Raw genomic sequence first — 21,751 nt, 5'->3', positions numbered from 1 at the left:
AGGTGATTGTTTTACAGATGAAGAGGTCCCCTCTATACGCCCTTTGCGATATCCTTTGCCTATTCCTGACTCCCATACGCCATGACAATGATAAGAGTTGTTTATTTATTCCTTGTGCCGTTTACTTCAAGCCAAAACCTTCGCTTTCGTGCACAGCCGTCCAGAGCATGTGCTCTAGTCGTTCTTGCGAGCCGTAACGGCGAAGAGACAGCATGTTAAAACAGGTTCGAGCAATGGGATAACGTTCTTCGTCCTCTCCGAGGCAGGATATCTTGATCGGAAGGAGCGCAGCGCCCATAGCGGGTATTCGGTCACTTCCGGTAATGAATGATAGGAGCTTTCGTTGTTCTGAAGGTTTGGCGCTTTTGAACGTGTCCCAGAACCAGCCGATGACAGGCTCTGTACCATCAGGATTCTTACTGCCCCAATTGTCATACTCAGCTGCAGCTCGGAGCGAGTCGATATCAAGAGCTGTGTCTGAGCCCCGGACCAGAAGCTCAATCTCTTCCGGCCGGAAAAGGGACAGTGCGGTGCCTCCACAGACGGTGTAGAAGCCGCGCTTGAATGGCTCGAATTGCCGGGTGACTGCGTGGTCCAGGAGGTAGCGCACGTAGCAGTCTACGAATTCTCGTCGGTTTGCGTTCGTGACGGGCTTCCATTCGCCTCCTGGACAAAGGGGAACCTGAAGCACTGTCCCATACTTATCAACTGGGACAACAAAGTCGAGGCCAAATGTCTCCTCCACGTCACCATCGTAATCAAGCAGCTGTTTAAGGCCTGCAGCTAATCGTGGGCGCCACTCGGCCAAGTCTTCAAGGTTATACGTCATGATAGGACGTGGGTGTGCAGACGATGGAACTGGGGAGATTGGCGCCGCAGCGAGCAGCTTGCGATAGGCAAATGGCGGAAGCGCCACATCCAGAATGGTCGAGTTGTAGATGGCAAGCCCAATGACCACCCCCACGAGGAAGAACTGATCCGACGTCTCAAAAGAGTTGGGGTTGAAGTAGCAAAGCTGTGACTCCTCATCGTAGGTAAACAGGCCTGACAGATAAGTTAGTCGTAGTTCTGATCGAGACAACGTTCTCTCTACTGTGATACGTACCGTGCTCTGGGTTGAACACCTCACGGACGAGGAGAAGAAACCATTCTTTGCGGAGACCGCCTGCATCGTAGCCCTCTTCGCCTCTAAATTCGATGCGCAGGCGCTTCTTGATGTCTTCGCCACCGCTGCCAATCACCTCGCTCACAGCAGCCAGGCTGTCCTCCACCAAGCAGTCACGGCGTACGTCAAGTGTCAAGTGCTGCGTGACATTCTTCCGTGTCATGATACTATCGAAAAAGGCATCCCGCGCCTTCGTAGTCATTTGACGGCGGGCATCGTATTCCAGAATTTGAGACTTGGCCCAAATACTGAGTAGAAATGGATACTGGCAAAAGGCAAATTTGCTCCTCTTTGTCTCCCACGCCTCAAAATCAGCGATCAAGTCAGCATAGTCTATCATGCTGTTGTAGAAATCGCTGGTTGGCAAGACTTGACCAAATACTTGAACACCCTCGCGCAGGACGACGCTGGAGTTACCCAGCATGGTTGCATCTGCGCGTCTGACTCCCAAGGTGTTATTGGCAGCGAACAGTAGAGCCAAGACGCGTGCGGCAGCTCTTATCTGCCAGTCATCATGGTATATCATCTTCTTCGGCTGCTCTTTCGTCTTCTTTTTCGATGAACTCGACGTCCCGAGAGCTGCATGAAGCGAGGCTGCAGATTGACCGGTGTTCATGTTAGGTATAAGGCCATCAATGACGTCGACCTTGGCTTCATACTTCTTCTCGTTCTGGCGAATGAGTCGAAAGGTGAGAAAACCGCTTGTCAGGTCCTTAAATATTGAGAATCTGGATTCGGGGTACCGTGCAAACCATGCAATGAGGTGCGTATGACATGAATTTGAGGCATTCGACATGAGGCCCAGAATCCGTTTGATGACTCCAGAGTGTTGACCAGATATTGGGCCGCCTCTCGCATGAGTTGAATCGCTCCCGTTCTTGCCGCCTCGCGAGCCGCCTGTCCCTGGTTGCTTGGAGCCCCGATAATATGACGGTATGGCATACAATAGGGGGTTTTCGAGCAAGATGAGGAGGAATCGCATGTCTTCGGGGTCGGTTAAGGCACGCCCGGGTCGTTTGAGCAACATTTCGGTCACTTTGAGCAGGACCCTTTGCACTCGTTCTTGCGCTGCGAGTAGAACGTCTTCCAAATCTTGCAGTGCGGCGGCGGATAGAGGCTCGAATGCCTCCTCTTGATACAGGCTGTCATAAATCGCAGTCCAAGACTCTGCCGCATTGAGTAATGTAGCATACCATGAAGCGACCTGATCCCATTCGATCTGAGCGCAACGCATGGAGACAACTGAGTGCGCAGCCTCTGATGTCTTGCGTCCTTTTGATTGCGCATGCTGTTGAGACTCTTTTTGGTTCCCTGTCCACCACATGCCATTTTCCGCGAAGTTACCCAGCAGCAACAGCTTGGGATCCAGATCAACCAGCTGCGATTGAGACTCGGCACACTTGGAGTCGGATCGAGGCACGGCGGTTTGTCGTCGTACATTTCTACCCTTTGGTTCAGGCGCAAAAACCGGCCGTGTTGCGTCGCCAGTCGATTGTGCAGGGAACACAGGTTGGGAATCATCACTCTCCGGTCGGGCAGTGTAATGTGGACGGCCTGGAAGAAACGACGAATTCACACACTGCAGCGAGCTGAAGCATGACACGAGATAGTCCTCCAAGGGCTTGAAAAGTCGCTTTCCGTCGATTTCGGGCTGCAGAGGTGCAGCAGGACGGATGCTCTCCTCTCCGAAAATGCTGTGCACCAATGGACGAGCCGGGTAGGAGGATGAGTATGATCTTGGAGACTGTTGATGAGGGTTTTGGCGAAGTGTCGGTTGCTCGCTAAACATGCAAGTTGCAGGTTCCTCCTTCTGCATCCTCTGCGACACAGAATTCGGTGTCGCGGGATTCGTAGCTATCCAGCGGCCGGTCGAATGATCATCCTGGATGATGGGCGAGTGCGGATGCCCTGACGACGGCCCTCGCTGCTTCTCTGCTGCATTTCCTTGACGCACGACCTGGACCAGATACTTCTCAAGGCAGCTGTGAACTAACGACTTTGTGTGTTCCAATGATATCTCCTTGGTGCCGTTCTTGTCGACCGGGCGGGCAGGCTGATCCGGGGGCGAGGACGAGGACGAGGTGGAAGAGTTGGCGCCCCGGAGCCACTGCGGGACGCCACCAGACCTGTGTCCGGCGTGCTCCTCCGGGCTGAGGTCGTTGACGGTGACGCAGACGGTGCACTTGAAGACCTTGAGATCTCGCGGCCAGCGCACGAGGGAGTTGCAGGTCATGCAGTTTCCGGTGGCGAAATCGCGGTTGCCTTGGCTCATGTTGCCCCTTGTATGTGTCTTGGCTGCGGATCGAGTCACGGGCGGGTCATTGTGGGAGTCGTCGGAGTCGTCGTCGTGCACCGGGTCTGGACGCTGCTTCTTCTTGCTGGAGAAGAGGGACGGGAAAGGAACGCTCATAGACCGAGAATGGGCTGGTCGACGGCGTGGTCTGGAGGGGTGGATATCAGATTCGGAGGAGCTCGAGTCAGCGTTGGCCTGAGAATCCTCCAGGGCAAAGTCGTGGCGAGAGAGGCGCGCCAGCTCGCTGGGCGGGGCATTGAGCGAGGTGTTGTGCAGGCGGGTGACAAAGTCGTCGGATGGACGTCGAGAGGGCTGGGGAGCAGGTCGTCGAGGCGAACGGGGCGGCGGTGGAGGTGGTGGACGTCGGGGTGGCCACGGAGATGCCATGGTCGCGACTGACTATCCAAAGTGAGGCAGGCGCCTGCCTTGCCGGAGGGTGCTTGCCGGACGCGGACGTAGACGTGGGGACGTGGGCGAGGGCGAGGGGCACTTGCAGCTTCTAGCACCAAGCAAGAGCATCGAGAACAACTGCCCCCTTGGCACGTCCTGCATCAAGATGAAGACTTTGCGTCGTTCTCGTGCAGTGCTACTATCCAATGCTGTAGAAGGAGGAGGAGGGGGTTGGAGAAGGGAGAGGGAGAAAGGGGGCGTGTCCACACAGACGTCGGCACCGACGGCTTGGGTTCTGTGGGCTGAGTGCGGTATGAGGCAAGGTAGTTGTCTCGAGACTAAGGCAAGGGCGGGTAGGGCCGTCAAGAATCACGACAGATCCGATCGAGCTAGGGGGTATGGAGGAGGCAATGTGGGCGGACGAAACTGATGAGGATGTCGAGGCCGGACTGGCATGCAATTGCTGGAGTAGGCGAACGTCTCGCGTCTCGAGATTCAAGCGGCCGGGTGTGAAGAATGCAAGGCGGTGCCAGGGGAACGGTAATGATATGTCTTTGTTGAAGGTGGCCCAGGCATGCGAGCATGGATGCCAAGTGGACAAGCCATCCGGTCGTTGACTGTCGTGCAGGTTGTGACACGGGATTTGAGGCCTAACGATGTCGTCCGCCGGTTGCCAGTGAAGGAGGAAAGGTGGTTGATCTCGTTCACCTGAAGCTCGTATTCGATGTCGACGGGGGGACTCGAAAGGTTATTGCGAGCGAATCATGCACCAGGCCTTGGCCTCTGGTTGGAACCGACTCCGTGTTCCTGCATGCCTTCAATCGAAGGGCTGTCAAGGGGTGATGAATGTGTCACACACAGCAAGAGGGCCAGAGAAGCGGGCGACGAGAGTATAGGGCAGACGAACGAGCAGGAGTCATGGCATTGGGAGCGCGTGGAGGCTTTGCCAAGCGTTACGCAATGCAACAGAATGTAGAGGCTTAGAGAAATGACGGTCGAACAATAAAGCTTGGGGGCCGGGTGGTGATGGATCCAGGGGACTCACCCACTAGAGGCGCCTCCCTAGAGCGCCCGAAGGCAGAGGACACGCGATTGGGAGGAGACCCGATGTTCCAGACCCCCGCAGTGGGACTTGGGACTTGGTGAGCTCCAGGTACCGTACCCTGCGCAATGGATCCAAATGTCAGGTTGGCTCTCTTTGCATCGGCACCTGCAATGAACCTATCCCCCCCCCTCCCCCCCCGGGAAGCACATGGCTGATGCAAGTATCACCCTTGAGCTGGCGTCTACGGGAAAAGAATGAAGAGGCCACACAAACGAGGAACTGGCAGCCATGGTACAGCTGTAGGGACGATGCCGCTTAGAACAGGATCTCCGGTAGTCGGAAAAGGACGCAAAGGTACAGCAAACTAGACTTGTAACGTTGTGATGGTCGCTTTTTGGGGAGCCACCACCTTTTTGGTTCTCGGCCTCGACGGAAAGAATCAAAGTCAAATGGCCCCGTCAAAGGCGTTTCGATGATCTGCAGGTCTTGTCGCACCCATGTGACAACGACTGCGACGGAGGGAGGGAAGCAGAGTCGTGATGTCGGACAAGCAATGACGTTGTGTGGCTGAGGATGTGGCGATTCCCCGGGCCTTGGAGAGTGGTGTAGTGGTCGTGGCCGCTGAGGGTGGTGCCTAGCTCGCTGGGGCTTCTGCTGGCTCCTCGTGGGCTGCTGGCTCCTCGCTCCTGGCTCATTTTACGCCTGGAGGCACTACCGCACCTGACCTGCACCGAACTGGGGAAACCGCCCGCGCTACGATCAATCAAGCAGTCCAAAGTCATCCACCAGCCCATCAATCCCATCCCACCGCACTGCACCGCACCGCTGGCCTTCGACCTCTTCGGTTCTGGATCTGCCACGTCCGTCCCTCCGCGCGACAACCACCGAACATTGAGCACCGCCTTTTTGCCCCTCTGCCATCACCAATCCCGATCACCGACCAATCTTTTTTTTTGTCTTTTACGACACCCCTCTTTCTCCTAAACTGAGCACCCTCCGACCACCGCCAACATGTCGAGTAACAGAAACTACGACTTCCTGGTAGGTGGCCCCCTTCCTGTCTGTCCGCTGCTGCCGGATCGCGCTGCTGCCTTTGGCCTCCCCCGAATGGACGACAAGGGCGACGACGACGACGACGATGACGATGACGACGACAAGCACCCGACCAGACCCCTGCATCACCAGCTAACACGACGCACAGATCAAGCTCCTGCTGATAGGCGACTCGGGCGTGGGCAAGTCCTGCTGCCTGTTGCGCTTCAGCGAGGACTCCTTTACGCCGTCGTTCATTACGACCATTGGCATCGACTTCAAGATCCGCACCATCGAGCTCGACGGCAAGCGCGTCAAGCTGCAGATCTGGGACACGGCCGGCCAGGAGCGCTTCCGCACCATCACCACCGCCTACTACCGCGGCGCCATGGGCATCCTGCTCGTCTACGACGTGACCGACGAGCGCTCCTTTAACAGTGCGTTCCTGCCGCCCAGTTGCTGCCTCTTGGGGGGTCCCATGCTGACACTGTCCTCTGACTAGATATCCGCACCTGGTTCGCCAACGTCGAGCAGCACGCCACCGAGGGCGTCAACAAGATCCTCATCGGCAACAAGTGCGACTGGGAGGACAAGCGCGTCGTTTCCACGGAACAGGGCCAGCAGCTCGCCGACGAGCTCGGCATCCCCTTCCTCGAGGTCTCCGCCAAGAGCAACATCAACATTGACCAGGCCTTCTACTCACTGGCCGCCGACATTAAGAAGCGCCTCATCGACAACCAGAAGAGCGAGGCCGGCGCGGGCGGCGCGTCCGGCGGTGCGGGCGGCGTGCCCATCGCGCAGGCGGGGGGCAGCGGCGGCAAGTGCTGCTAGCCTGGGACGGCCTCTCTTGAGTGAAAGCTGGGTGTGCACGAGGATGGCGGCGGGTGTGACTTTTTTTTGGTTGGAGCTCGGCGGCGAGATGGCCATGGGGCAGAGGCAGATGATGGGCGGGCGCGGGGGAGAGGAAGGGACTGGTACGCCGCCTAAGGCGCCCGAACAGACCATGCACATACGGCACTCCGGAAGGGGCAGCAAGCATACCGGAGCGAGCGACAGCGGCGGCGGTGGTGGTGGTCGTGGTGGTGGTAGCGGCGACAGCGACTCGACCGGCGGATGGAGAGGGAAGGGTGCCTGGTTCTTCTGTTGAAAGAGCCTCCGAGGCTTTGGTCGTGTCATCATCATCCGTTTAGAGAGCAAATATCTGGTCCGGAGTTTCGGGTTTTTGTTTTTTTTTCTTGCCCTTTTATTTTCCCTCTCTCTTCCTGCCTTATTTCCTTTACTGGGGTACAATTCAGCTTGTTTTTCCACTTGTCGCACGTTGTGAGTAATTTCGCCGTATGACTGGGATTTAGCATTTTGTGAATCGGATCATGCTCGAGCAAGCTTTCTCCTCCCTGTTCTTAGGTAGGATAGGTGTAATTAGGCTTCACAGTGTTCAACTGCTTTTCCTTAACAACGATGGCTGCATCTCATGATGTCGCGCGCCACACATGCGAGAAGAAACATGGCACATGCACACACGCGAAAGAGAGCTGGGTATAATTTGTCTCCAAGGGGTATCTCCAATATCTTCTCACCACGGCACCGCCACGCTGGCCGTCACGCACTGCCCGACACGGCCCTTGTCCCGACCCTGCCGGGGCGGCGACAGCGGGAACTCTCTCCTGTGCCACGACCTGGCAAACCGCCGCGCCTCGTGCACGTCCCTGAAGGAGAGCACGAACCGCGCCGACTTGGCGTGCGTCTTGTCCTTGGGCTCGTCCGACGCGGGCGCGTCCGTCGTCGCCGTCTCCCCTGCTGCCCGCTGCTCCGCCGTCTGTGTCTCGGCCGTGCTCTCGGCAGCAGTTTGTTCCTGCTTCTCCTTCTTCTTGTTCTTCGTCTTGTCGCGTGGTGTGTTGCTATTCCGGTGACTGGCAGAAGACGAAGCAGCCTTTTGCGCAAAGTACGGCTGCATCTCAAGCACGTCCCATGCTAGGTTCCTCTCCTCGCCATCTCGCCGCACGAGGCCCCAGAACGCGGCCGGCGGCAGGGCACCGCCCTGCAGCGAGACGACGACCCTCTGTGCGCCTTCGACGGACTTCTCTGGGGCGGGCAGCGTTTTGGCGAGGGTGAAGGCGCCGAGGCGGGCGGCGGTGCTCGGCGGTAGGGCGTAGAGCTTGAGGTTCAGGGGCGCCGGGGACGGGGGCGCCAGCGTAAAGGGGGGAATGTCGTCGGCGGGCGGGGCCGGGGTGAGGTCTTGCTTGGCGGCGTCGGCGCGGGCGCGGCTGTAGAGCTGCTCGGCCTCGCGCTGGTAGGCGCGGGCGGCGGCGCGCGAGGTGAAGAGGATGAAGTAGCTGTCCAGGGGGGCGAGGGTGTTGCGGTCGTGGAGGTGGATGACTGCGTCTTGTCAGTTTTTGACTGCTCACACGAGACAACAAACACGGTGAGAAGGAGATGTACCCTTCTTGATGGTGGTGTTCCAGCCTTGGAGGTGCTCGCCCTTGCGACCGATTCGGTAAAAGTCGGCCTCGGTGAGATGCTTGCTGGCATTGGACAGGATGAGCATCGCCGGCATCTCGTCCTTCTCCGGTCGAGCGTTGATGCCTTCCTCGCCATGGCTCTGTGCCTCGAGCCACGCGCGCAGATCATCCTTGCCCGGGAGCTCTCGCTGAATGGGCGGCTCCTTGGCTAATATGTCGTCGCGTGGGCGTCTCGGTCGGTCGGTCCTCGGGATCTCGTGGCCGGCACTGGCGTCTGGAAACATCTCCTTGAAGATGGACGTCTTGCCCTTCCTAGATGGACTGCCGCGCAGGGCGGCGGCGTGCAAGGGGCGGTGATTCGGCCATGATCGGGATAGAGGGCGAAGCAGGCCAAGAGGAAGGCCGGGGGTTCGAGGGGGCATCCGCGCAACTGCGATGCTGCTGACGAGGGGGCGCAGCGCTCTGGTGTCAGCCCATTGCATGAGGGCAGTTAGTGGCGGCTGCGGGGGGCGGACGGCTGGATGAAAGACGTGGTTGACGTGGAGGTTGAGATGAGGGTTAGCTCGAGAGCTCTGGGTAGAATCACGAAGCTGGACTTTTGCAGCGTGGAACCGAAGCGGCAGTGAGCACAGACAGCTCCATGCCGATTGGTCCCAGTGCCTCAGGTGCGGCATCGTAGTGCGTTGGCCCTCAAACCAAGGACGAGGTACCTGACCTAGGTACCTGCCTTAGGTGCCGTATGTACCTAGGTAGGTATAGGTACCTAGGTAGGTATAGGTACCTAGGTAGGTATAGGTACCTGGTAGGTAGACATGGGGCGGAGCATTAGGGTCCCAGACGCGCCATGGGTGCTGAGCCGTGTTGCTTCTTAGCGTTGTGAACCCGTCATTCTCCCCATGTTGAGCGCCGAATACGACTTCATAACCAACGCATCATACACTCTTTATACAAGTGTTCACCTTATAAAAGGAAAACCATATACTATGCACTCCATGACAGCGAAGCTAAGCCGATACGACCAGCTTCTATCGCTACTGCTAGAGTTTCTCTACACAAACACGCACCTGCTCTCCAGTGCCGTGTCAGACAGGCGCTGTCTCGAGGCAGGTGGGGTACCACAGTGACTGCCCCAAACGGCGGCTGTCAGAGGCTGCACCAAGCCAGAATTTTTTATCGTGCACTAACCTGATTTGGTCGTCAACTCACTTCACATCATGAAGGAAACGGAGAGTGAAAGCTCGTTGGAAGTTCGCCGTTGTTCATCCACCCAAGGCCTATGCCAAAAGCTACCGTCGTCGGTGCTGGGTACATGAAGCTGTCTGTTCTGGGTCTCTCTGCTTCTCACGGGTCCTCCTAGAGCAGCGCCTACACAACTACCTGCCCTCGGCGCACAATATCCATAGGCGCATTTTCTCCATTCCACACCATCATGGTCACCAGCAAGGAAGTCACAGGCAAGGTCCGACCCGTTGGCACGTGGGATCAGAGTCAGGAGAAATCGAGCCTTGTCGGCGCCGCCCGTATCTGGGTCAACAAAGACACACTTATCCTTCTGACGGGAGGCGTCGAGAGCACAAAACGATGTTGGATCGAGAGGACTGCCCCGGCCGCCGCCCTCGATGACGATGCCGAAGCATCCAGTAGTAAGCCCGTACGTCGACAGGCCGTCCTTTCATGCCTGCTCGACAAAAAGGTGCCCCCGAACGTCTTCCTCACTACCGATGCCTTTCGGGAGGCGGTCGGTCTGAAGCTCGGCGACCAGCTGTCCATCAAGCTGTGCGACGAGTCTTCTGTTCCCGCGGCCAAAAGCATCGTGTTGGAACCCCTAGATGCGGTTGCTGCCAAGGAAACACCCAACTGGGAGCACGCCGTCTGGTTTCCCCTGAAACGCGCCGTCCACGTCTTTCCCGGCATGACGTTTGACTGTACCATTGCCACGTATAAGAAGAGGTTCCGTGTGCAGAGCGTCAACGCGGAAACTGACAACATCGCCGCCTGCTCCGATGACCCCCCTACGGTGTCCTTCCGCCAGCCAGTCACCGACACTCACGTGGCACCAACGAAGCTCGTCGTCCCCGATATCCCAGGTCTGGCTGCTGAGAGCAAGAAGCTCAACGATTTCCTGCGGGGATTCAACGCCCCCTTCTTGCATCCTCGCCATCGACGCTCCTGTGGCATCGCCGTCCATGGCGGCCACGGAACCGGCAAGAGCAACCTGCTCGACGTGGTCGCCGCGACCAAATGGGGCACCGTCTTTCGCGTACAAGTCCTCGACAAATCCAGCACTGTCGAGGAAACCTTCAAGCAGGCCAAGGCCCAACGCCCCAGCATCATACTCATCGACGATCTCCACGCCCTCATCGGCAAAGACCGCGCCAACTCGAGCACCATCATCTTCAAGCTCGGCCAGCAGCTCGACGAACTGGCCGAGGAGGCCAGGGCGCAGGGGGCGTTACCCAAGGTCGCCGTCATCGCTTCCTGCAGCGACTACCTGACCGACATGCCCGCCGAGCTCCAACGGTCGACGCGGTTCCAGCTCAACATTGCGCTTCCCATTCCCAACCTCGCCGGCCGTGAGCAGGTCCTCCACACCATGTCCGAATCCATCGCGCCCGAAGAGCGATCCGAGTTGGTCGCCTATCTCGCGAAACATACCCACGCCTTCAACCCCGCAGACCTTGACCGGCTCATGTCGACGGCCATCCATCTTCTCGAGACGCGCATCGACCCGGACCAGCAAGGCCACGCGCTGCCGTCGACACCATACGTCGCCCGGGCCGACCTCGACGCCGCCCTGCGCTGCACGCGCCCGACGGCCATGCACGACATCAACCTCAAGCCGCCGACGATCCAGTGGAGCGACATTGGCGGCCAGGACGGCCTCAAAAAGGCTCTCAAGCGCATGATCGCCCTCTCGACGACCACCGACCCCCGCGTCCGCGCCCTCATCATCAACCCGCCCAAGGGCCTCCTCCTCTACGGGCCCCCCGGCTGCTCCAAGACCATGTCCGCCCAGGCCCTGGCCACCGAGTCCAACTTTAACTTTTTCGCCGTCAAGGGCGCCGAGCTGCTCAACATGTACGTCGGCGAGTCGGAGCGCGCCGTGCGCGAGCTCTTCCAGCGCGCGCGCGAGGCCGCACCCAGCATCATCTTTTTTGACGAGATTGACTCGATCGGCGGCCAGCGCGCCGGCGGCAGCGGCGGTGGCGGCGGTGGCGGCGGCGCGGCGCGCTCGCAGGGCAGCGTCAACATGCTGACAACGCTGCTGACCGAGATGGACGGCTTCGAGTCGCTGCCGGGCGTGCTCATCCTGGCGGCCACGAACCGGCCCGAGGCTATCGACTCGGCGCTGCTGCGGCCCGGCCGGTTCGACTCGCTCGTCTACGTCGGCATGCCGACCGAGGCCGGCCGCGAGGCCATTCTGCGCACGTACATGGGCAAGGTGCGGGCCGAGCCCGGCATGGACTTTACCGAGCTGGCGCGCCGCGCCGACGGCTTCAGCGGCGCCGAGATGAAGCAGATTTGCAACATGGCGTCCGAGCGGGCCGTCGACGAGTGCCTCGACGGCATCCGGACGGGTGACGACAGCATGATCACGTTCGGGGACATTGCCGGCGCCATGGAGACGATGCCCAAGGGCGTCACCGCGGCCATGCTGGCAGGGTATGAGAAATGGGCCACGAGGTTTTCCCGGCAATGAGGTTTATGATGATGAGACGGCAATTCCCAAAGAGGGGCGTAGATAGTTTTCATGCACGATACCTAGCAAAAGCATACACACATGCCATCCAATGCGCAAGAATGGGGTACCAACAACGGATGGAATTATCAAGGGTGCCTAGTGACCAAAAAAATCAGGCTTCTGCCAGCCTGATCCAGATCGAAGCCACCTCGTTACAGATGGGGTATACGCAGTTCGCTTCCACATCACACGCACCCCATACGACCATCGTCTCCAGCGCGTCCCATCCGTCGGTCTCTCCGCAGGGGCGTCGCACGCAGCCCCCCCGGGCCAACCACCCCGATCATCAGCGCTGGCCTCTGCCAACTTGCGCGTCGGCCATGAGCCGCCCGCGCTCCTCTCGCCGCTGCAAACTCCCACGAGCACTGTCGCTCGCTCACTCGCTCAATTTAGTTTCGTCATTCTCATATCGTGCAAAGAACAAACCATGTACGAGAGAAGAAGGATGGAGAGAGGGGGGAGGAAGCGAGGGAGAAGAAAAGAAATTGAAGAAGAAAGCCTGGCACCCGTTAAAAATAAGTACCGGCAAACGCCGACCCCGCCCAGCCGCCGAAGCAGACCCGCCGTATCCGGAAATCAAACATGCGACGGACGCCGAGAGAACCTTGGGTCGGTCTACCCTTCGACGTCGCGCGATCGTGTCCCTTAGCCTGCTTGTCCTTGGTCATGCCGAATGAAACAATAACGCCCTCATGATTCGTCGTCCGACCTCGAGTTGCCACCAGTCTTGACCGAGGGAGAAATGTTGATCGAGATCTTCCTCGGCGCGCTGGAAGGACTTGACCTATTGGGGAAATCCTTCTTTCGCTTCGCCATGCTTGTTGACGATGCGACGGACGCGTTCGAGCCTGCGGAGCTGCTGTTGCGACGCTTGTTCTGCATCAGCTTGCCCAGTTCGTCCTCCTCGTCCTCTTCGCGCCGTCGCTTCTCCGATAGCCGCTCTGGTGGAGCGACAGCAGGTGGTGTCGATGGTGGCGTTGCATCGGTCGATTTGGTCTCTTTTGATTCGGCGGGCGGCGTCACGATGGCGTTCTCCTGGTTCTCATCCGGCTCGTCGTCCGAGGGGTAGTCGACCAGGGGTTTTGACTGCGGCGTCGCGCCGTCTCCGTTCGTAGTCGGTTTGTCTAGCGCTTTGCTCTCGGGGCCGTCATCCTCGTCCAGATTGTCCCAGTAGTCCACGTCCTCCTTGTCGAGGTAGTAGTCCATTGTGCCTGCTTGAGTCTGATCGAATCGGAGAACAAGTTCGCGGAACGTGTCCATGTAGCTGAGAGGGATCAGCTGCTCCCGGTGGTTTTGCACCAAGTGTTTGACCAGGTCCTTGACATTCTCCTTCTTGATGAACTCAAAAAGCTCGAGGCAGGCGGAGCTCAAGAGGTTGTCCCGGGGCATGGTGTCGTTGAGCACATCCAGCAATGGGCCGAAGACATTCTTCTCGGTGAGATGCTTGATGTAAAAGTCGTCGTGAGATCCAATCAGGCTTCGGAAAAACCGTATGCCAACTAATCACGTTAGTATGAATACGACGAACACATTTTGGGTGGACCCGTACCAAGCTGCAGATACTTCTCAGGACAGCTGAGGAGTTGGGCGACACGCAGTGCGATATCGTTCTGCAGGACAAAGAACTTGCTCCGATGCAAGTGTTGGCGGATGAAGTAACCGAGGACCTCAATGAGGTATGTGAACATGGATGCCTGTTGCACGGTAAAGTTCATATCTGTCCGACCCTCCAACGCCATGAGCGGCCTGAACAGTTTTCTCGCCGAGTGTTCGTAAAAGTTGGCAAGCAGAAGCTCGTGGTTGGCTTCTGTCGCTTGCGGTAGACGTGTCTTGCCAGGGAACTCGCCGTTGGCCCGGGCAAAGGCTTCCTGTGCCTGAACGGGCGGTCCTTGGTCGAGCAGCACTCTCAGGGCGTCGGCAATCTGAGATCTCACCCCAAGATCAGCCTCGACGAGGAGGAGATCCACCAGGGAATCGGTGAGTAGTGGATGGTTTTCTTGGATCTGGCGGTACAGTGTTTGCCGAATCATGTGAGGGTCGTGCTCGATCATGGCCGCCAGAATGTCCGTCGCGCCGACCCGAACACCGACATCGGCTGAGCGCAGACCAAAGTTAATGACCTGCAACAGGCCATGTGCGATAAAGTTGTTGTACAGCGTCTGGCGCGCTGGGGGTTGCAAGTTCTTCGCAATAGAACAGCATTGCTGGATGAGCAGGACGGCGTCCTTCTTTCGCGATTCCACCTCTGCCCCCCTGAAGATGCCAAACAGCTCATTGAGGTAACCCGCGTTCCCTTGCAGATGCTGCACGATGTCGACTTGGTTGAAAAAGATCAGAGAGTTAAGGACGGAGAAGGTAGGGTCGTCGAGGATGCGGGCCAGGACGACGTCCTTGAGATATTGAAGGCGGTGCGTTTGGTGAATCTTCCGCTCTATGCTTTCGTCTCGGATAGGTACCACCGACTTGTAGCGACCCCGGTTGCCGAGCCAGTGGCGGTGATTAGCTTTGTGGCTGGGGAAATCCGGGTCGTATTCGAGGGCGCCAACGACGCCGAGGAGACATGCGTCGGATACGGCATGTTCGATGATCGAGGTGTCGTTGAGAAGGATAATTGTTTTCATAATGTTGCACAAGCGATGCAAGTCGGTCAGGCTTTCGAGGTCCTCGGCCATTTCGACAAGTGGGGTAAGCTTGCCGATGTAGTCGTCGCTCATGATGAACTTGGCCAAGGCGTCGCGGCCGTTGGCCGTCTGATTCATCACGCGCATGCATTGCTCGATTTCGGTAAGGTTCTTGAGATCGGCGGTGGGCATGTTCACGTTGCTAGGCATGTCCATGGCAAGGTCGTCTGAGAGGCTGTCATCAACTTGAAAGACGTCAGCGAAATCCAAAGGGGTGTCGTGCAGTGGTCATACCGGGCGCCCCGGGTGCGGAAATACCACCGTGGAAGGTCGATTGGATGCCGCTGATGAACTTCCTGTAATTCGACATGACAGGTCAGTAGATGTACACGACAATGGCGCGACGCCGAGGGTGCGGCGATGGCACGAACCAGATCAGATGGCAGCCCTCTGCCTCTTGAAAAGAGAGTGCCATGTCAATACCGCTGCTTGGCTCGGTCCACACTATCAGGGTTTCTATGGGAGTAGGCAGCGTCAGCGACTTGTGTCGGATGGGATGGGAAGATGGCGCGGGCCGTGAGAGATGCCGATGTGACTTGCGACATACCCTGCTGCTTTTGGAAGCCATCCTCCTTGCAGATCTTGGTCTCAAGAAGCAATCGTTCGGGCTGGTCTTCGGACTCGACGTAGACGCGAGGGTCGCGTGGATGGCCCTCTTCGGATTGCTGCACATCCCCATTGATCAGTATTTCGCGGTGGCAAGGATGAGTGACGCGACGGCGGGTCAAGCGAGGACGAAGAGGCCAGTGACTTGAGCAGAGGAGACGAGACGATGTGGGAAAGCCATGACGTGACATACCTGGGTAAAAGCAGCGGTACAGAAGCCGGTGCCTCGGTCAAACCAGTCATTGTTACGGAGTTCGTAGACCTTGACGCGCTTCTTGTCCGTCGACTGATGAGGCACGGATTGTGCCATCATCACGGGTTCGACGTCCCCCTCAATGGCGACCCTCGGCTGATAACTAGTGATGTCGGGGGCGAGCTCTAAATGTTGCTGAAGAGATAGTTCGGCTTCTGGCTGGCTAAGGATAGTGAGCGCCACTTTCCCAGATGTGCGCCGCAAGGTTGGCGCGTGACGACAGGAGGGGGTAGAAGGAGGGAAGAGGACAGGTCGGTTGGTTGATCGGTCGGAGGGTCGGGGTCGGGGTTCTGGGTTGGGGATATGCTTCTGGTGTTCTGGGGCCCTTCAGCTAAGGCCAGGAGCAGGCGCGCGAGATTGCCCTCCGATGCGTCGCGACAAAGGCAGGCGATGAGGGTCGTGGCACTGTCGCCGTATGACGTCGATCGACTGACGAGACAGAGAGAGAGAGGAGGGGGGGATGGCGCGGCACGTCGAGTGCGTCGTGTCGTGGGAGGTGCAATCAGAATGCCATGAAAATCGGAGGCGGGTGCGGATGCGGATTGCGGGCAGTGGTCGCGCGATCGACCGTCGGACAGATTGATAACAACTGCCACCCGAACGAAAGCAGCAGCTGAATGCCGCAGTGGACCCTGTCCTGGCTGGTCCCTGAAGAAGAAACCAGAGGGAAAGAAAATGGGAGAAAAGAGCGGAAAGAGCGCGCGGTAGAGGTGGAATGGCGGTAGGGCAGCGACTCGTGGCTCGAGGATGAAGCTAGCGCGGCGCAAGGTTTGGGCTGTGATGTGACCAAGAAGAAGTTGAGGCTGGCCTGGAATGCACTGCGGACGAAGTGGGCGGATGCGCGTGATCGGGGGTGGGTGGCCGTGGGTGGCACTTGCCCAGTGCGTCTGCCCCCAGACAACGGCAGGACCATCCATCCGTGGCAGGTTGTTTCCTCTGCGTCCTGGGTGCCTCCTGGGTGCCGAGGTGGCCTGGCCTGTGCGGGGCGACCAGCTGGTAAAGGCCCTGTCACCAGCGGTCTGCAGCTGGCTCACGTCATTCGGCGCTTCGTCGCTTTTCTCTGTCCAATCGGAGGTCGTTCTCGGAAGGCGGCTCCTCATCTGCTGGACTGCTTCGGGCAAGCGCTCGTCTGAGATTGCCGCCTCCCGAAAGGCTTGATGCCTGATGGATGCTGGATGGCACGCCATGGGATCGAATGAGCCCCCGAAAATAACCACGATCGTTGCCTTGCCCTGGTCACCTCAGATTGACCATATCCGCCAAGATCGACAAAACCCATCAATTGCGGTCCTGCGACATCATTTGTCGTCAAGAGAAAATTGGGGGCTATCCTGTTTCGGCTTCTGGCGCTCTGCTTGACTCCCGAACATGCACTGAATTCTGAGCCTGCCGCCTCGCAACACACGCACGCACACACACACACGAGAACGGCATTTGACTTTCGGCATTGTCAAGATTCACCGTCAATGTGGAATCCCATCATTTTAAGCACCTCAAAGTCTTCTCTCGGCCCCTAGTGTCTCGAGCGAGAAACCAGCCGGACAACACGAACTTGGTCCAGGCACAAGCTCAGGCCCGGGGCCCGGGCTACAGGTTCAAACGGATACTAACTTAGCACCCACGTGCGATTATGTCCCAGACTTCGTCCAGTCCATCTGCAGCTAGCAGCTTTCTATCCCATCGCCGGGACAGCCTTGAAAGGCCGATCACACTCCCCAAGTTTACGTACCAAATGCAGAGGCCCGCACCATGCCCGTCCCATCCACGGTGCTGGTAAAATGGTGCAACGAAGCCACTGCTTGAATAAGTCGACAAACAAAAGGACATGGGCCCCAAAATACCCAATCGTCAGCGAGACCAAGGATCGGACCAAGGACGGGGCCCGTGCTAGGGCCACACATCTTCCCTACCCGCAATTTAGACGCAGATCATTTAGAGTCTTCTCCTGTTCTCGTCGCTTGCCATACATGTAGCGAGCAACTGGGCCCGACATGTACTTACTGCGGAACTTCGGTGCGACGCTCGACCCATGTGATCGTTTACAGAATCTCAATGCAACACAATCAGCATCGCATGCGCTCAATTGACGGATGTGCTGATCAAATCTACTGGCCAGCAGGGCAGCAGGGTACAAGAGCCTGTAATGCCCCAGCGCCCAACCTGACCCCCACGCACCGGCATACTACACCGTCACCTTCTCCTCATCATCGTCTATGTCCAGCTCGCATCCGTCGGCGCAGTCTTCGGTTAAAGATTCCGAAAGACAAACAGTCACCCACCTCGCCATTGGCACAATGTTGAGATATGAGCCTGACCGGCTAGCCACCCCAGAGGGATTGATTAGCATCTCGCTAGCATTCACACACCGGTGGTGTGTCGTTGTCTACCTACCTCCTTGTTAGCGGAGTCAATATTTTCTCCCACCAAGAAGCAGCTTGCTGCGTTGGCCTGATAAGGTACAAGTCGGCCCAGGCTCGGACTGGTTTCTGGTGTCATTTCAGGCGATTTCCCGATTTTTAAGTGGCATGGCGCCCCCAGGGGATGCGAAGAGCTGACCATCCCGTTTCTGATAGCGCCAAGTCGAGCTTGCTTGAACGAACTCGGTACTGTCAACAAGCGGCGTCTCTTTTCTCTTCAAGCAGATTGATATGAAGCAGATGCCGACCATGGACACCAGCTAAGCCTCCAATGCCTTCAAAGGAAAAAATGCCCGACGCACGGCAGACTACCTTATTCGCCTTGCGTGGAGCATTGTTGTTGACCAGGCTCCCTTGACGGGTCGCATATGATCTGACCCAGGGTTAACCGGAATGCCTGCCTCGGCCTTGTCGAACAACGGCCCTGGCGGCCTGGTCGGATCACAATGCTACACCAAAGCGCGAGCTTCCTCCAGCAGGCGCACATCAACACCCCGAACAAAGGTCACTAATCAATACTCTCCAAAGCCTGCTCCACTGAGTATCGATCGTCCTGCCTTGGAGGTGTGTCTGCTAGCTTGGCGTCGGCGAGACACGGCGTGGAAATTGCCACACCATGGCTTATCAAGCCCGGCTGTTCGTCCCTGTCGTCCTCATCACAGCTGAAGCAGATGGTGACAGACGTGCATCGGGCGACATATGATATGTATGATTCAGCTATACCGCACTTCGACACTGGCATCCATCCACCGCCCTCCAGATTCGGCCAACGTGTGGAACAGACAAAAAGCAAGACAGAGTCTCACAATACAGAAGCGGATACCACGGGTGGTTGGCAGAAGAGGCAGAACCACCAGCAAAAGCTGCGAACTGCGACTAACACAAAAAGAAAACGAACGTCATCATATCGTATCCATGGGCGCATTGAAACAAACAGGGTTTGGTAACGAGCCGTGTGAGGGTTGTTAGCGTGTGTCTTCCGCCGGAAGGTCTCCCAACAGCCTCTTGACAAGGTATAAGAACCTTCCGGGCGCTATCAGCCCGATTACGGTTGACGCTATCGTTGCTCGGGCACCCTGAGAGCTCCTCTAAAGGATGCGCTACAGGGTTCCATTCCCCTGAAAACCAGAAGCCTGAAGCGGACGATGGCGGTCCGGTGCGGCTGGAGCGACACCATGACGGGCTTCCATCGACACGGGGAGCGACGGGTTCTGGGTTCCTGGGAAGCTAGCGCCATGCCGCCCGTGGTCAGTCCGACCCTAGGCGCGTCCGCCTGTGCTCAGTATTGTCCAGGACGTCGTTGGCTGGCCGTCATGCCGCCACGCCGCCCACCCGCCTCGGCCACGCATCCCTGCAGGCAACCTACATGAGCGCTATCCGTGCCGTGCCTGGCTTGGGATGGAATACGAGGGCCATTTTTGGGAGGAGCAAAAAGTTGGCTGATGCTCCTCAGCGACCATTGTCGATGGCGCTGACGCGAATGCTGCAGGCTGAACAGAAGCAGGATCATGGCTCGTGAATGGAGCATCGTCAGAGCTTGTGAGGATGCAAGGTTGCCGTCCGTGCCGTCGCGATAACAGCGTCGTCGCCCTCGCCGTTTGCGATTCTCCTGCCGATCACCAACCAGCAAGCAGGTGACCACGAGTTTGGCCCGTGTCGCAATATGCATGCCAGGCACAGAGCCAGCATGGTGAAATCTGCGATCCAGGAATCCGTCCGGGAGTGAGAAGGATCTGCAACAAGAAGGATCGGCACGGTCTCCGGCGGTGGGAACGCGCTTTATCGCCATGTTGCAAGCTCACCAACTTCCCTGCTTCCTAATTGCTCGTACCTCACAGTCTCGCACGCCGCAGCCTACTGTCGGCGTCTTTTTCTGTCCTCAGTATGCCAACCAGACGGCACTTGCATCTATCATTACGAGATAGACCAGAAAAAGGGGGGGGACTTAACCCAAACCCCGGTCTGTCCATCGCTTTTGCCAAGCCTAGATATTGGAAGCCATGCACCAGCAGTCGAAAGGCGGCTTGGCTGCTGCATAGGCGTATCCGCAGCCCGACAGAGACCCCTGCTATCACCCAGGTCCGAGTCCTCTCCCACCCACCCTACTAGAGGTGATGTGCCTTGCCTCACACTCTTTCACGGCTCACTGCCTATTCACCCACACGCCCCCATTAAGAGTCTCCTGCCACCCCCCCCCCAATGCCCTCTGCAAGCCTTGAATCCTCCCCGTCTTAAAGGAAAGAGCACGCAGTTCTGGGACGCATGTCTGTGATTCACCTCTTCTCAAACTTCTTCGATTCAGGCCTGTGACAACGACGACGTCTCATAAGGCTGGAAAAGTGCATTCCCGGCAGCCGTCCTTTGACCTTGAGCGTACTGCCTCCTTATGCTCAACTCGCAACCTTGAAGACGCCTCGACGCCGTGGCACTCTGTTTGACGCAGCCTTTGGTACCCCTCTCTGTCTGTCAGACGCCTCTGACTTCACGATAGCAGGGCGTCGCTAGGTCGGCCTGCCTCGTTCGTTCAGACAATCGCCAGAGTGGCTGGTGCTGCAAAATTGTTCGTTCTGCCTTCTCTCGTGAGTAGAAGGGTGAGATCTGATCAAAGGTCGCGCACACGTCCCCCCCAGAGTGTGGCATCTCTCTCGACACCCCCGGGCCCCCCCACGACCCCGAACTTCCCAGGAGTTCTGGAAAACCAGAACAACCAGGCCAGGGCAGACGCGTACAGCCTCTTTCCCCTCACGACATGATTATTCCGTCACTCACCTGACGACCCTGACATTGCCACTGACAATCTCATTTCAATTCACCCCAACATTCTATCCTGGAGACCATCCTGACCCAGTCCCAATCAGGTTTCGGCCACTTCGCATCCTGGTCTCTCGACCCCTCTTCGCTTGTGGCATCCCGGGATCCAGATCAACCCGTTCGTGCGGCCTTCCTAGAACAGTTTGACCCGCACCCGCACCTTACAAGCGACCTGCTATTTGAGCTCAAGTACGAACACGCCACCTCTACCTTCCCCGAATCTTTTGTCTGCTCTCGCGCCAGCGGCAACGCCGGCTCTCAAAGCATCAAACGCCAACAATGTCCATCCTTTCGAGCCTCAAGAAGTCGAGGCAGTCGGCCAAGGAGCACAACAAAAAGGAGGCCGAGAAGGCTTCAGAGGAGCACAAGCAGGTGCCGTATCGCCATGTTCCTACGCACGCCGCCATTGACGCCCTCGCGGCCGCCCCCTCGAGCTGGAAGCATGACGACCGACCAAAGATTCTCGAGCAGAACCGACGAAGGAGTGCCATGGCCACGTCCAACCTAGGCACGAAAATGCCAGGACCAGGAGGACTCCCTCGTGTTGGCAGCAGCCTTTCTCACGTCACTTACCCCTCGGTGCACGCCAACCCGATGCGACACATGCCCAGAGCCTACAGCTACAACGGCGTCCCACCAATGCCTGCTTGGGGCGGAGATCGCTCCACCACCGTCAATTACTCGGTACCTGATCTCGCCCTGCCGTCCATCAAGGGCAAAGAGGTTGAGAGGCTGCCTATGTTCGAATCAGGGCGGGCGAGCTCTTTATCCAGCAAAGGTGCGTCTGTGCTTGGGTGTGAGGAAGAGAGAGAGAGAGAGAGAGAGAGAGAGAGAGAGAGAGAGAGAGAGAGAGAGAG

At 57.9% G+C, this 21,751-nt stretch overlaps 6 protein-coding genes across 6 annotated transcripts; 3 read left to right on the top strand and 3 right to left on the bottom strand.

The window, feature by feature from the left end:
• Positions 1-121: 121 nt before the first annotated feature.
• On the bottom strand, positions 122-3,845 carry HUL4 (putative E3 ubiquitin-protein ligase; the record flags this gene model as incomplete). The annotated part of the gene is made up of 2 exons (XM_028641882.1): positions 122-1,044; positions 1,106-3,845. 2 exons carry the CDS (start codon positions 3,843-3,845, stop codon positions 122-124), a joined length of 3,663 nt encoding a protein of 1,220 aa, XP_028494157.1.
• Positions 3,846-5,904: 2,059 nt separating this feature from the next.
• Positions 5,905-6,756, top strand: SEC4 (GTP-binding protein; the record flags this gene model as incomplete). The annotated part of the gene is made up of 3 exons (XM_028641881.1): positions 5,905-5,934; positions 6,095-6,362; positions 6,428-6,756. The coding sequence occupies 3 exons, from the start codon at positions 5,905-5,907 to the stop codon at positions 6,754-6,756; spliced, it is 627 nt and encodes a 208-aa protein (XP_028494156.1).
• A 742-nt stretch (positions 6,757-7,498) lies between these two features.
• Positions 7,499-8,866, bottom strand: D7B24_007776 (uncharacterized protein; the record flags this gene model as incomplete). The annotated part of the gene is made up of 2 exons (XM_028641880.1): positions 7,499-8,301; positions 8,365-8,866. The coding sequence occupies 2 exons, from the start codon at positions 8,864-8,866 to the stop codon at positions 7,499-7,501; spliced, it is 1,305 nt and encodes a 434-aa protein (XP_028494155.1).
• A 947-nt stretch (positions 8,867-9,813) lies between these two features.
• SPATA5 (spermatogenesis associated protein 5) lies at positions 9,814-12,084 on the top strand (the record flags this gene model as incomplete). The annotated part of the gene is made up of 1 exon (XM_028641879.1): positions 9,814-12,084. The coding sequence occupies one exon, from the start codon at positions 9,814-9,816 to the stop codon at positions 12,082-12,084; it is 2,271 nt and encodes a 756-aa protein (XP_028494154.1).
• Positions 12,085-12,816: 732 nt separating this feature from the next.
• On the bottom strand, positions 12,817-15,726 carry PSY2 (Platinum sensitivity protein; the record flags this gene model as incomplete). The annotated part of the gene is made up of 6 exons (XM_028641878.1): positions 12,817-13,625; positions 13,676-14,992; positions 15,042-15,103; positions 15,179-15,263; positions 15,355-15,472; positions 15,607-15,726. The coding sequence occupies 6 exons, from the start codon at positions 15,724-15,726 to the stop codon at positions 12,817-12,819; spliced, it is 2,511 nt and encodes an 836-aa protein (XP_028494153.1).
• Positions 15,727-21,173: 5,447 nt separating this feature from the next.
• Positions 21,174-21,672, top strand: D7B24_007773 (uncharacterized protein; the record flags this gene model as incomplete). The annotated part of the gene is made up of 1 exon (XM_028641877.1): positions 21,174-21,672. A coding segment is annotated over one exon (499 nt), but the record flags the coding sequence as incomplete, so codon positions are not given.
• Between the last annotated feature and the right edge of the window lie 79 nt (positions 21,673-21,751).

This window comes from Verticillium nonalfalfae (assembly GCF_003724135.2).
Source record: "Verticillium nonalfalfae strain VnAa140/NRRL 66861 chromosome Unknown scaffold_65, whole genome shotgun sequence".
Classification (NCBI taxonomy): Eukaryota; Fungi; Ascomycota; class Sordariomycetes; order Glomerellales; family Plectosphaerellaceae; genus Verticillium; species Verticillium nonalfalfae.
Note: the sequence above shows the minus strand (reverse complement) of the source record. Positions and strands in the feature narration are given on the sequence as shown.